Source organism: Belonocnema kinseyi, chromosome 8, assembly GCF_010883055.1.
Source record: "Belonocnema kinseyi isolate 2016_QV_RU_SX_M_011 chromosome 8, B_treatae_v1, whole genome shotgun sequence".
NCBI classification, from domain to species: domain Eukaryota; kingdom Metazoa; phylum Arthropoda; class Insecta; order Hymenoptera; family Cynipidae; genus Belonocnema; species Belonocnema kinseyi.
The window spans coordinates 63,177,591-63,191,203 of record NC_046664.1 but is presented as its reverse complement, the minus strand read 5'-3'; the positions used below and the strand labels follow the sequence as shown (position 1 = coordinate 63,191,203).

The window sequence follows — 13,613 nt, the reverse complement described above, 5'->3', positions numbered from 1 at the left end:
TCAGTTAGCAAATGTATTTGCTTCCTCATTGAGGAAGCATTTGTGATTTTTAAATAATGGACAAACTAAAGTTTTCATTTTAATAAATTTAAAAATAGAATGTAAAAAAAATAGAAAATTATAAAAGAATAATATAAAAAATACAATGATATATCAGACAAATAAAGTTTTGTATTTAATATGGTAATTTTTCAAGGTGGAAAAGGGAAGGGGGCCATTCATTCGCACCCTATCCCTTTCTCAGCTTTATGCTAATTTTATTTACGTTAAGATTAAGTTTTCAATTAAAAAAAAAAAACTAATACTTAAATTTAAGAGAAAAAAATTAATACTATTACAATCCCTATCAGTCTTTTTTATAATTTTGTTATTTACACATTTATAATCCAAACGTCTTTATTATTCATACATAAAATTTGATTTACGTCGACAAAAAAGTTTTTCTGGTTTTTAAAACAGATATTTCAAATATTACGAATGAGCATAACTTCCTTACTCTTCAATGAAGTGAATTAATATTATAGGTCTATCGATTTGCATCGGAACAAAGAATCTTTTCCGTTATTACATCAATTTTGAATTATGTTAATGAAAAAAATGTGACTATAAAAAAACCGTGTTTTCACATATTATGCAACTATAGCTTCCTTACTGTTCAATAAAATGTATCAATAATATAAGTCAATAGGTCCGTCTCGAACCAAGGAATCTTTTGTATTCTTGCATCAACTTTAAATTATGTTAAACATAAAAATTTTACTATAAAAACCGATTTTTAAATTATTATAAAGGGCTAAAAAACCAATAAATATTTTTAGAAATCCTTTGAGCAGTTTCAAGATTGCTTAGAACATTGTATTAGACATGTTTAAATTGAGGAACGTTTGATTAAGTGAATTTGTTAAAAATCGCAAATTTTACCAATGCAAATGTTCCTCTATAAGGAAGCAAAATTATAAAATTAAAAACCTTTGCTATTTGTAGGTGCTGATGAAAACCCTGGACCTGTGAAATTTACAAGACCGTACTTCGACTGTGGCCGTTCGAATCGTTGGCTAGTAGCCGCAGTAGTTCCCATTGCGGATATTTATCCAAGGCATACAGGATTTAGACACATCGAATACCCCACGTGAGTAGGGCTGTGCATAAATTACGTAGTCTTTTCTCTTATTTGGGGGGAGGGGGGTTCCACAATTTTTCTATGGTGTCTCACATAGTAGAAAGGGGGCAGGCTTGTGGGGGGGGGGGCACAGTGAGAGGAATCTGGAATTTATTGTTCATACTACAAACTACAATTCTTGACCAATTTTAAAGTTTTTTTTAAAATGCTCTGAATTAAATCATGCAGAACGTCATCAGGCCCGATTTTTTAATTTTACTTTGTGAAATTTATTATTTTGACAAATAGCTCGTCAAAATTGGTCATTTTACGTATATTATTTTCTTTCTCCGAAGAAAAGACTTAAGAGAAGTACCTATCTATCAGAATTATTGCAGACATACTTCAAGAACATGACTGTTAGATTCAAGATTTAGGTTAATTGTTATAAACAATCAATGTAAACAATTACTTTCGTACGGTGCTCAACCACCAAAAAAACTTTATCTTGATTCAAAATGCCAAAATAACTCCTAAAAGTAGTATTAAGAAGGGAAAATAACCATTAGTTAACAATTACCACTATTATAAATATTCTAATAAACAAATTCTGTTATTTTGTTCTTTTCGAAAATGTTTTTCTCATCAAACAACTTTCAAATTTATTCAAAATTATAATAAATAGCTGAAAATATATAAATGTTAAATAGTTTTATTTTTAATAACAATATTATAAATAAATTAAAAAATTTAGTTATTTCCATCAGAAAAAAATGATTTTTTCTGCTAAATCATGTTGCAGTTTTCTAAGTGGTTATAATTCATCAAGTATCAAGTGTGGAAAAACTCGCTATTGTTATTGTTATTAATAATATTGAAAATAAACAGTCATCTGTAGCAAGTTTGCGCCTGAATAAGTGGTTTTTTTCGCAATAACATTGTTAAAAATTGAACTAAAGTGATCCCTAGAGATAGGGCCCCCTGATATAGTCCTTCCAAAAATTGAAGCCGCGCCGCAAGTAGGAGTAGAAGGAGCTGCGCGGGTATGAGGGGCGGTCGCTCAGGCGTGAAGAAAAAAAGCGTTTTTTACGAAACGGCTCTCTATCTGGGTAATTCCCCACCTCCTCCAGCCCCAAATCCGGCCCAGTCTCAGACTTTCACTGCATTTTGTTAAAAATTTATTTATTTTGTTGAAAATGTGCCTTATTGTAGAAAATTCAACTGTTTTGTAGAAAAATTGTTTTTATTGTTCGAAAATTAATTTTTTGTAATAAAAATGTAACCATTGCATTTTTTGTTAAAAAATAATCTTTTAAAAGTTTAAGAATTTAACTATTTGGTGGAAAACTCATGTAATTTGCTGAAAATTCATGTTTATTTTAGTAGAAAATTTAACTTTTTTGTATAGCATTTATTTTTTGCTGAAAATTAACTTTTTGTAATAAAAATTTAACTAGTGTATTTTTGGTTAGAAATGTATGTAATTGACTGAAAATTAGTTTTTTCTTTTTAGTAGAAAATTAATCTTCTTAGTTAAAAATTCAACTATTTGGTTAAAAATTTATATATTTGGTTTCAAATTCTTTTTTTTTTTAGTAGAAAATTTGTTTTTATTTTTGAAAATTAATCTTTTTAGTTGAAACTTTAACTTTTTGGTAGAAAAATCGTATTTTTCGCTTAAAAATTCAAGACTTTGCATGCCATTTTTTTGTACTGACTGAAAAATATTTCTTGGTTGAAAATTTGTTTTACTGATTTGAAAATTCATCTCTTTCAGTAAACATTTAATCTTTCTGGGTTAAAAATGAATCTGCTTTGCTAAAGGATTCAACTATTTTGTTGAAAGTCGTCCTTTTTGGTTCAATTAAACTATTTTTTATAATTAAAAATGAAAATCTTGCCTTCATTAAAATATTAACTATTACATTGTTCGTCGAGAATTCATCTTCTTTGGTTGAAAGTTGAACTATTTTGTTAATTCATAAGAAGCAGAAAAGGCGGCAAATGTTACCTAAGGTATGGGGAGCGGAGAGTCAAAACTTAGAGACCCTAACAAAGGGGAGTAACTGATTCAAAATTTCAGAAAGAAAGCAAACGTAATTTATGCACACTCATGTACATGTGATTTTTTCTGAATAATAATGTATAAGAGTAAACTGAGAGTGTACTGTGAAAAATGAAAATTGAAGATTTCATTCTGCATCCGAATGCTGGGAGCCTATTGTACGGTACCCTGTTAAAAATTGAGAAATATTGCATTATATACTGAACATCAGCATGAGTTTAGTCCTGTGGGACATTCACTTGCTTTTATTACACTAATGTATTCAACTATTCACCTTTACAACCCTCAGAGGTGTGTCCTATCTGCACTGGTCACTGGTCAGGCCAGTAGCTACCTATATTTTTTCACCTTGCTTACACTCCTGCACGTGTGAAACGCTTTAGGAAGATCCGCTTCCCTTCACGGTACATTCAAGTGTCGGCAAAAATCAATTGCGAGGGGAAAATTATAAAATTTCAAGATTATCGGACCCCCCTCGAAAACAGGTCTTGTGTGTCGTATCTGCAGTTTATTCTAGAGTTGCTACACGAAACTCTTATTTAAAAAATCTTCACTTCTGCACCTTCTCAGGGCTTTAAGTTTTTCCCAGACATTATCCATACTTAGTTTCAATTTTAACCACAATGTAAGTTTAAAACTTTAAGTTAAAACTAGAAAAAAAAATCCGTTTTTAAGAAACTTAACCCTTTTTCCTTCTAAGTTGAACATTCAACTTTCTTGTTTAAAAATAAAGTTTTGTGTTAAAAATTTAATTGCGTTCTAAAGGAGTTCGTCTTTTCGGTATAAATATTCAACTACTTATTTAAAAACTCATCTATTTGATTCAAAATTAATTTTTTTTATTGAAAGTACAACTTTGTAGTTGTAAATGTAACTGTTTAATTAATTTTTGTTTGTTTAATTCAACTTTTAGGACTGATAAATTCAACGGTCTCATAAAAAATCGCCTTTTTGTTTGAAAATTCAACCATTTGGTTAAAAATTCAAATATTTTGTTGATTTTTAATGTCTTGCTTGACATTTCTTCATTTTCCAGATACACCGCAATTTCAGTTATAGAAATGGATTTTGATAGGATAGATATAAATCAATGTCCGAAAGGGAAAGGAAATGATGGACCAAATAAATTTGCCAATACTGCACGATGTAAAAGGGATACAACAGAGGTAAGCAACTGAACGAATAATATAATAACAATTTTCCACTCAATCTTTTGAAAATTTTGAGACTTTTTTGCCTTTTTGAGCTAATCTTTTTTAGATTTGAACAATTCTTAATTGGAAATACCTCTTAGGAAAAAAAACACGTAGTTTTGATAAAAATATTTTAAAAAACTAAAAAATGTCAAATTGAAGTGTTAAGAATGGTACAGTTACAATTTATAAGTGTTTTTAATGTTGAGATTTCAAAAAAATTTTACATTAATAATTAGATCTTTTTACATTCGACCTTTTGAAAATTTTAATTGCAATGCAAAAATATGTGAATCCAACTTGAACAATTATCCTGCTGAATATTTCTAATTTTTAACATTTGTAATTTTGGTTAATTCGAATAATCAAAGCTTTAAAGCGAGGTTGTATATTCTAAAACCATTTTTTTTAAATAATTGTATCTAAAATGTAAAGTTATGAGGCAGCAAAAGATAATTATTACAGAAACCTATAATTTTAAATTTAGTGTGAACCCATTCATGGATGGGGCTTCAGAAGAGGAGGCTATCAGTGCAGATGCAAACCGGGTTTTCGATTACCCACGGTCGTCAGACGCCCCTTCCTCGGAGAAATTATTGAGAGAGCTACACAAGAACAATATTACAATGGTTTTGATTGCGCTAAAATAGGCTGTACGTATTTCATCCCCCCCCCCCCACATTTTTTGCGAGACTCACCACCAGAATGTCTAGCAGATGAGGAAACCGGGGAAAACCGGGAAATGTTTAGGATCGGGAATTTTTTTTTCTTACAAAATCTACTTTTTTTATAGTTTATCTTCTTCCTATTGTTGCGTCTAAGAGCAGAAAGAGGAAAATGTAATTGCTTCACGTATCGCATATAGTCAAAATTTTGCGATGATTGCTCATGTTCTTTTAATGTTAATTATATGAGGTTTTTCCTTCTCTTAAGTAGGTTGAAAGGCATCAGAATGAGGATTGCTGAAAAATCTTGATGGCTTTTCGTACCAATTTTTAATTTTGCCTGACCGTTGCAAATTCAAAAAGATCAATTTTGAATGAAATATGGAAGAATTTAATTTTCATCAAAAGTGATGAATCATCCAAAAAATGAACCCTCAACAAAAAGTGTAATAGTTGATATTACCACTAAAAATATTTTTCTCTTCAATCAAAAACAATTGAATTAAACTAATAAATACTCAACCAAAATTTTTTTTTACTAAAAGAGACGAATTCTCAAATAAATGCATGAATTTTCAACTAAAAAATAAAAAATTTGAACATGGAAAAACGAATTTTCAATCTGACAAATAAATGTTTAAACAAGAAGGTGATGTTTGAACTAATGAGTTTACTTTTCTACCAAAGAAGTCGAATTTTAACAAAATTGTTGAATTTTGACCTAAAACATATATATTTTCAATCCCAATTTCAACCTAAAATAGAATATTTGCATTTCATTCCAAAAAATTAATTTTTAACCAAATTATATAAAATTTCAATGAAATAGTTACATTTTCAACGAAACACTGAACAGATTAATTTACAACGGAACAGTTGTGATTTTTAACAAACTAAAAATGCAATTTCTAATAAAATGGATAAATTTTCAACCCAAAAAGGCGAATTCTCAATAAAACAGTTGAATTTTCAACAACAAAAAATGACTTTAACAAAATTGTTGAATTTTCAACAAAACAATAAAGTGAACTTCAACTTCAGTGTATCGAAAATTCCCTGACTCTCGAGTTTTACCTGACTTTCCCTGATTGCCCTGGCCAGTTTTAAATTCCCCGACTCTTGCTGACATCCTGGAGAATTCTCTATAAAGTTATCCAGGTAGAAGACAGTTTTAAAAATTATGAAGTGTAACATAACATTTTTTAAGTTGATACAAAAAAATATGAAAATTTGAAAGACATCGTTAGGAAAATAACTTAAATTAAATAAATATTTTTATTAAATTTGATAAAAACTTCATGATTATTTATATAATATATTTTACAAAAATATTCCTTTCTGGAAAGAAATATAGAAATTACTCCAGACCAAATTCATTTCAAATCAGACCGGGCCCTACACTTGAAATTGGAGAACCTATCGAGAGTCAAATATATTATTTTTTAGAAAAAAATTAGGTGATACGTATTTTTCCGATTTGTAAGCAGAATTTTTTCGAAAAACTTATGCGTATTTGAATTTTATGCTTTGTTTTTTAAAAACTCCGAATATTTTTCAATAAACCTCTATAACTTTCGTTCTAATTGAGATATTTATTATTTTATGTTTGATTCAAATAGCGGTTTCACTAAAAAATTAAAAATCGATTTTCTCAACAAAAAACCACATTAAAATTTTTTGTAAATTTGATTTGAATTTTTTCTTTTACGATATTTTTCATAGTTCACGAAAAAAATTTAAAATTGCCATTTTTCATGTTTTCAAAATTTGAAGAAAATAATAAAAAGGAATTATCATTGTTTCGAATAAGAAGTAGAAAATTCGTTTGTAACAAAAAAGAATTCTCCTGGCTACAAAAGTTATTTAGCAAGCATCCAACTTAATAGATATCCTCATTCTCAAATTACAAGATAAATATCTCAATTAGGCAGAAAATTATAGAGGTTTAAAGAAAAAAATTTTAGTTTTGTGAAAAACAAAGCACAAAATTAAAATTCACATAACCTTTTAGAAAAAATTCTGTTTGCAAATCGGAAAAATACATTTTTGCTTTAACTTGAAATATGTTGTACCATGCAAGCAAACATTTCTACAATAATGGTGAAAGGTTTTTGCAATTTTATAGATATTTATTTTTTAAATACATCCAGGGGCATCTAAAAATGTTTAATATATTGGAATTTATTTAAATTTTAGTAAAACATTGGAATTTGCATTACTTTTACAATATCTTCTTGAAAAATTGACAAAATAACTTCATCCTGGCTTAAATTATTCAGAATTCCAATAGCTTTCAACCTATTTATAAAACAACATTTTAACTCATAATTTACATTAAATGAACAGTAATAAATAAATAAATGTTTTCTTCACGACCTAACTTTTATATATGTATATTATGTTAAATTTTCCATTTCTATACGTTGATTTGGGAGAAATTACCAGAAAAAACCTGTGAATTTCGAATTGACTGATCACTAGACCTCTTATTTTTTGCTTATATCTAATTTAAGTTTTTGATATAATTATACGAATTAATAATCTGTATCAATTTGAAAGGGATTCACAAATTACCAGTTCAGTGGGAACTTATGCAACCGCATATCAGAGAAAGATATATGGAATATTACCACGAGTACAGAGCTAATGTTACTGGACCGGCTACTTTAGAAACTGAAAAAATGAACATAGACAATGTTTTGAAGTTTATACTTAGTGTGAACAAAGACACTTGCAAACAGTAAGTTTTCTCCTGCTATTTATATAATACTAGTAGTAAGTTTAAATAATAAATGTTTACTTCCTAACATTAAATATATAAATAATTAAAAAATTCATTATTGAACAAAATGTTAAATATTACGTCAAACCTTTTATTTGAAACACTTAACATTTCATAACTTCGCATTGAAAGCGTTTGAAATTAAAACAAAAGGATATTGGTCAATTTTTAATTAAAAATGTACTAAATGAGACAATTTTAGATCAGGTAACATTTTGTAAAAGGACCATTTTTGGAATGTAATAATATTGTATCATTTCTAAATAGAAAAATTTTAATTTTAATAATTTGAAATGTAAAGTGTTTGAAATTTAAAAACTTTAAATCAGAATTGAAAAATTGCATTAGAAAGAAGTTCAATATTCTTATTAATATTTTAAATTTAAGATTCAAATGAATTGAAATGATATTAGTTTTAATTAAAAGCTTTAAAAATTAAATAGTTTATAATTGAAAACCTTTTAATTTAAATCACTTTGAATTGGAACCGGTTAAATTTTCAATTTGAAAATGAAAACTAAATTTAATTTTTCAAAAATATTCTAGAATTTTTAAATTTTATTACACAAGAAAAATATATGTTCACATTAAGATTGATTAGATAAATTGTTCTATGGTCGAAAAACAAATTCACGGTTATTTTCGACGTCCAAAATCGACAAATTTTCAATTATAAACCATTCAAAATTAAATTATTGAAATTAAAAGTAAACGAGTCAGAACTTTATTTAAGACAGGAAAAACTTCATTCTTCAAAAATTGTGATATTAAAATTTTTTTATACTCAAACCCCTTAAAGTTTCAATTATTTTAAGTAAATCTATTTTGATTTTGAGCAATACAACTTTTAACTTTTGGATTTCGAATCATTTAATTTTTAATACTTGATTTGGAATTATTATTCCTTCTTGAAGTATTCTAATTAAACGTTGTCCAATTTTAAACTATTCATCTTTTTAGATCTTCAACTAAAAATCGGACAAGTTTAAGATATTAAATTAAAAATTAAAAGTTTATAAAAGAGTATAGAGTAAGATTGTTATATATGATTTGAAGGTTTCGAATTAAAAAATTGTTAACCTTTCAATTCAAAATCATTTTTTTTAAACTTGAGTTTAAAATATGGAATATTTTAGAACATGTGCAAATAACAAAATAATTCAATATTTAACGCCTAGTTCTAAGATCCTCTTATTGTTAAGCCTGAATTTGGAAAATTATTCTCATAATTTTTAGGCGTTTTTAATTTATTCTGGACGCATGTACCTGAACTTCTGAACGTTCAAATGAACGAAATATTTTTCGACATTTCTATTTTACCCATAAATATTGTTCCAAATGCAATTTAAATTATGCATTATAATTCTTTTTCATTCATAAATTATTTCCTATATAAATTAACAAACATTTCAGCATTTTTCCTGGTTTGCAAAGTTATCAGTACCAAATTTCGTTCATTTGAATGTTCCGAACTTCAACCACATCTAAACTGAAAATTGTGCAGCTATCAAGTCTTTCAATTTGACTTTCTACGATTTCGAAGAACTTAAAAAAAAAAAAACAGAAAATTGTGTACGTTTAAAATTGAAACCAAACCATTTTAAATATTTAAATCTAAAAGTAATTTAATTAAAAGGCTAGTATCAAGGTTTTCAATATGAAATTTTACAATTTTAAAACATGAAAAGATTTAGTAGTGAAATTATTCTGACATTTTTAATATTTCAATTTGAAACTACAAAATTGTGAAATTCGAAACCTTCATAAATTAATGTTTTACAAACCAAATATTTTCAAATTTAATACTTTGAACTATTATAATTTAATTATTCTGAAAAAATTGAAACTTATATGCTTTTTAATTCGAAATTTTCAAAATCAATTAATTCAAACTTAAAGTTAAAAATTAAAAAATTTCAATTTAATGATAGTTTTTAAACCATGTAATACTTATCTTCTGGATCTTCCTTTACCGACGTTTTTTCGACAAAATTTACGTCCACACAAATTAAGATATCGAGATGAAAATTTCAGAACAATTAAAAATATTGAACACTTTTTTTCTATTTTCTTTAGTGTCCTTTATTTAATTTCTCTAATTTTTCAACTTAATATCTCAATTCTGTAGACGTGATTTGTTTGCAAAAAACTGTCGGCAAAGTAGGAATCGTGTAACTATTTCATGGTCACAATTATTTGGAAAAGTTTGAATTATTTTAAATAACATTGTAAATGATTAAATTTAAATGTTAGAAATTGTTCCTAGCTAGATTTTGTAAGAATTTATTTGACTCTTGCATTTTTAGATACAGTCCTGCGCAGTTACTAATGCGTGGAGATATTTCCCATGGGCATGAGGAATATTTTGAAAATCAAGCCAAGATGGCAAATAGGCTTTCTAATTTTATTAGTGCCTTTTTACAAATATCGGACCCACAAGAGGTTTACTCGGGCAAAAGAGTGGCTGACAAACCACTCACAGAAGATCAAATGATTGGTGAAACTTTAGCTTTAGTTATGGGAGATACGAGAATTTGGTCTGCAGGAATGTACTGGGATCGTAACAAGTTTACCAATCGAACTTTCTTTGCACCTTTTGCCTATAAGGAAGATTTGAACACCAGGAAATTTAAGGTAGAAGACTTGGCCAGGTTGAATGACACAGGTATGTAAAAATTATTTTAAAAGGTAACAAAAATGTTTAAAAAATATCAAAAAAATCTGCAGCACTACCCTAAGATCATGGTGGCCGGCCGTAGGTTAGGAAAAACCTGGAAATAAGGGAAAGTTCGGGATTAAAAAAAAAAAAATTCCCAAAGTCAGAGAATTTCTATAACAGACATTTTAAATAAATGTCACGGATAATACATTTTTACATTTTAATTCGAAATTTTGTTCTCTTGTTTATAAAAGATATTATGTTAAATATGTTAAAAATGTTCTTGTTAGTAATTTATGTGCCATGTATTTCTATTTTTTTTTTTTTAAGAATAATTTCATCTTTATTTTACTTGAGAATTAAATATTCTTTGTTTCAATATCTAATATTACATTATTTGTAGAAAATTCATCTTTTTCTTGGTTTAGATTTCATTTCTATTATATTTTTTTAAATGAAATTCGTATTGTTTGGTAGAAAAATAATCTTTTTTGTTTGAAGTTTCCTCTTCTTTGGTTAAAAATGCAACTATTATATTATTTCGTAAGAATTCATCTTTGAAGGTTGAAAATTATTTTATTAAAAAATTAACTCTGGTTAAAAAATTCACTATTTGGTTTAAAATTCTTCTTTTTTTAGTTGAAATATCAAACATTATATATTTCTTTAAGAATGCAACTTTTCGGATTGAAAATTCAACTATATTCTATAAAATGTAATGATTTTGTTGAAAATGCAACTGTTTTTTATTAAAATTATTTCTCTGTTTGAAAATTAATTTTTGTAGGTTGGAAATTTAACAATTTAGTTAGAAATTCAACTACTGTGTTGAAAATGTAACTATTTTGTTAACAATTAATCTGCTTTAGTTGAAATATATAAATATGAGATTTGTTTATTTTAATCGTAAATGTTATTGTTTTATTAAGTTATTTTATTTTTTATATATTAAAATGCGGGCCTTTGAATGTTAATGGTCGGGGAATATGAAAAATTGGCCAGGAAAAAAACAAGGTATTTTGAACATAAAGTTTTTCGCCCACCCTGTAAAATAAAAAAAGACAGTATAAATTTGAACAGGTTCATAATGATAGAAATTATTTTTAAATACTGAATAATTAATTTTTTCCAACAGATGAGGTATATACAAAAAAACCATGGTATCAATTTTTGAAACAAAGGTGGGCAACAAATTTCGATGAATTAGAGAAGTTTTATATGAAGATAATGATCAGGCATAACGAGACTGGCGAGTATCTTAAGAAGTACGAGCACTACCCCAACTTTTACAGGTACTATAATCCTTTCAGGCTCTCTTTTTGATTTTTTTAATATCACGATTCGAGGGTTCCTAAAAACTTTCCAGACATCTTAAATTTTCTTGGGTTACCTAGTCATTTTTTTGTAATATTGACTTTTATTTTTCAATTGCAAAATAATTAAATAATTAATGCAGATATATTAGACTTTGCAAAACTTTGAAAAATTTTCAAAATGTGAAATAATTCAAAATGGAGTTTGAATTTGGTGTTTTCCACTTATAAATATATTAAAGAAGGTTAAGAGTGAATTGTTTTTTGAAGGTTTTGTTTACTTATTTTTATTTGATTTATTTTTCGAAGTTCATTTCTTCAAAAATTCAAAGTATACAAATTTCCCGATTTTCAAAATTAAAAGCGTTAGACTGTAATAATGGGAAAAATATTTGTATACTTTCAAATTTTAAAGTCTTTAAAGCGTTGTTTTTACAAATTTAACGCGTTAACATTTGTTTTTTAATTTTCAATTCATTTACTTTAAAATTTATCTTTAAATTAATAAAATTCACCCATCTTAATCCATGCAATTTAAAAAAAAATCGTAATATAAAATTACTTATTTCTGAAGATTTACTAATCGCTATTTGAGAAGTAAGCGAAAAAAGCGTAATGAATCCATTTTTTTTTAAATTGAGATAAGTATTGTTTCTGTATGTTTGGAATATTATCAATTCAATTATCAGAATCAAATTAGAAAATACAATTTTTTCTTTTCTTTTTCAATCTCTATTCATGAAATCAAATTAATTTAAAAAAACTTTAATTTTCGACTACATATTAATTAGGTAAATAAGTCAAACATGTACGAAATTATCTTTTGATTTCGTAATTAAACAAGAAATTGTACATCTATATCATTATAACGTGAATAATCAGTGAAAAATGACTTTGCTGAATCAAAAGTGAATAAATTTATTCTTATTTCGTTAGTAACTTTAAGATAGTATTAAATCAAACAATTTTTTGTTGCATTTGATTTATTTGAGAGCTTGACTAATTATGATAATTCATTTTTTATTTAATTTTGATCCATAGATTTCAAGCTGCAATATAGCCTTAAATATTGAGCTTCTATTGAGCTTCTAATCAAAAATTGTTTCATTTTGATTAAATTGGGCATGTTTTTATATGGACCAGATTTACAATAAAAATCTAATCAAAATTAAATGGATTAATTGAACTCTAATTAGGGAAACGACTTAAAATTAAAAACAATCGATTATTCTTTTGTAAAAGCGTTTTTAATTCTAACAAAAATTGGTGGTTTCTAGTAGAATTGTCATTGTGATTTTCAATGGGTTTTTTATCTTTAAAAATCGTTTAAAATTACAATACAATTCGGACTACGAAATTCATCAAAATTAAAAAAAAAAAAAAAAAACAAGAATCCGATAATCAGATTTTGACAACACACTTAAAGATTCCATGAAAATGAAAGTACGTTTAAATTATCTGTTGGAAAATTTAATATGAAAACTAAATATTTAAACTTATTATCAAAAGAAAATATTTTTCAGATCCCACATGATTCCTTAGATGATTAATTAGAAATTAAAAAAAAAAGTACAATAATCAGTTTATTGTAATTAAAACTCGTCCATATATTACGTAACGATTTTAGAGGGAGATATGTTTAAGGTCTGAAATATTAACAGCTTGGTGGACAGTATAGTGTAAAAATCATTGCGGTTTTTTTCATGCGTGCAGTTTTCGATAAGAAATTAAAGAAATAGTAATATAAAATTATAGTTTAGAAAAAATGATTTTTGGCCAATTTATAATTTTTTGAATTATCAAAGAAATTAGGTTTTGTTTTCTATTTTTTTTAGTG

General features: G+C 26.5%; 2 protein-coding genes across 13 annotated transcripts in view; one reads left to right on the top strand and one right to left on the bottom strand.

Annotated features, from left to right (window-relative positions):
• Positions 1–13,613, bottom strand: part of LOC117177836 (heterogeneous nuclear ribonucleoprotein R) — a 113,334-nt gene that overhangs the window by 90,935 nt on the left and 8,786 nt on the right. The window lies entirely within an intron of this gene.
• The window catches only part of LOC117177835, a 37,712-nt gene that overhangs the window by 17,734 nt on the left and 6,365 nt on the right, over positions 1–13,613 (top strand). The window contains exons 3-8 of the mRNA XM_033368806.1: positions 985–1,129; positions 4,201–4,330; positions 4,845–5,010; positions 7,582–7,762; positions 10,111–10,469; positions 11,599–11,755. Of these exons, the coding sequence (XP_033224697.1) occupies positions 985–1,129; positions 4,201–4,330; positions 4,845–5,010; positions 7,582–7,762; positions 10,111–10,469; positions 11,599–11,755 (1,138 nt within the window). The remainder of the gene's footprint in view (positions 1–984; positions 1,130–4,200; positions 4,331–4,844; positions 5,011–7,581; positions 7,763–10,110; positions 10,470–11,598; positions 11,756–13,613) is intronic.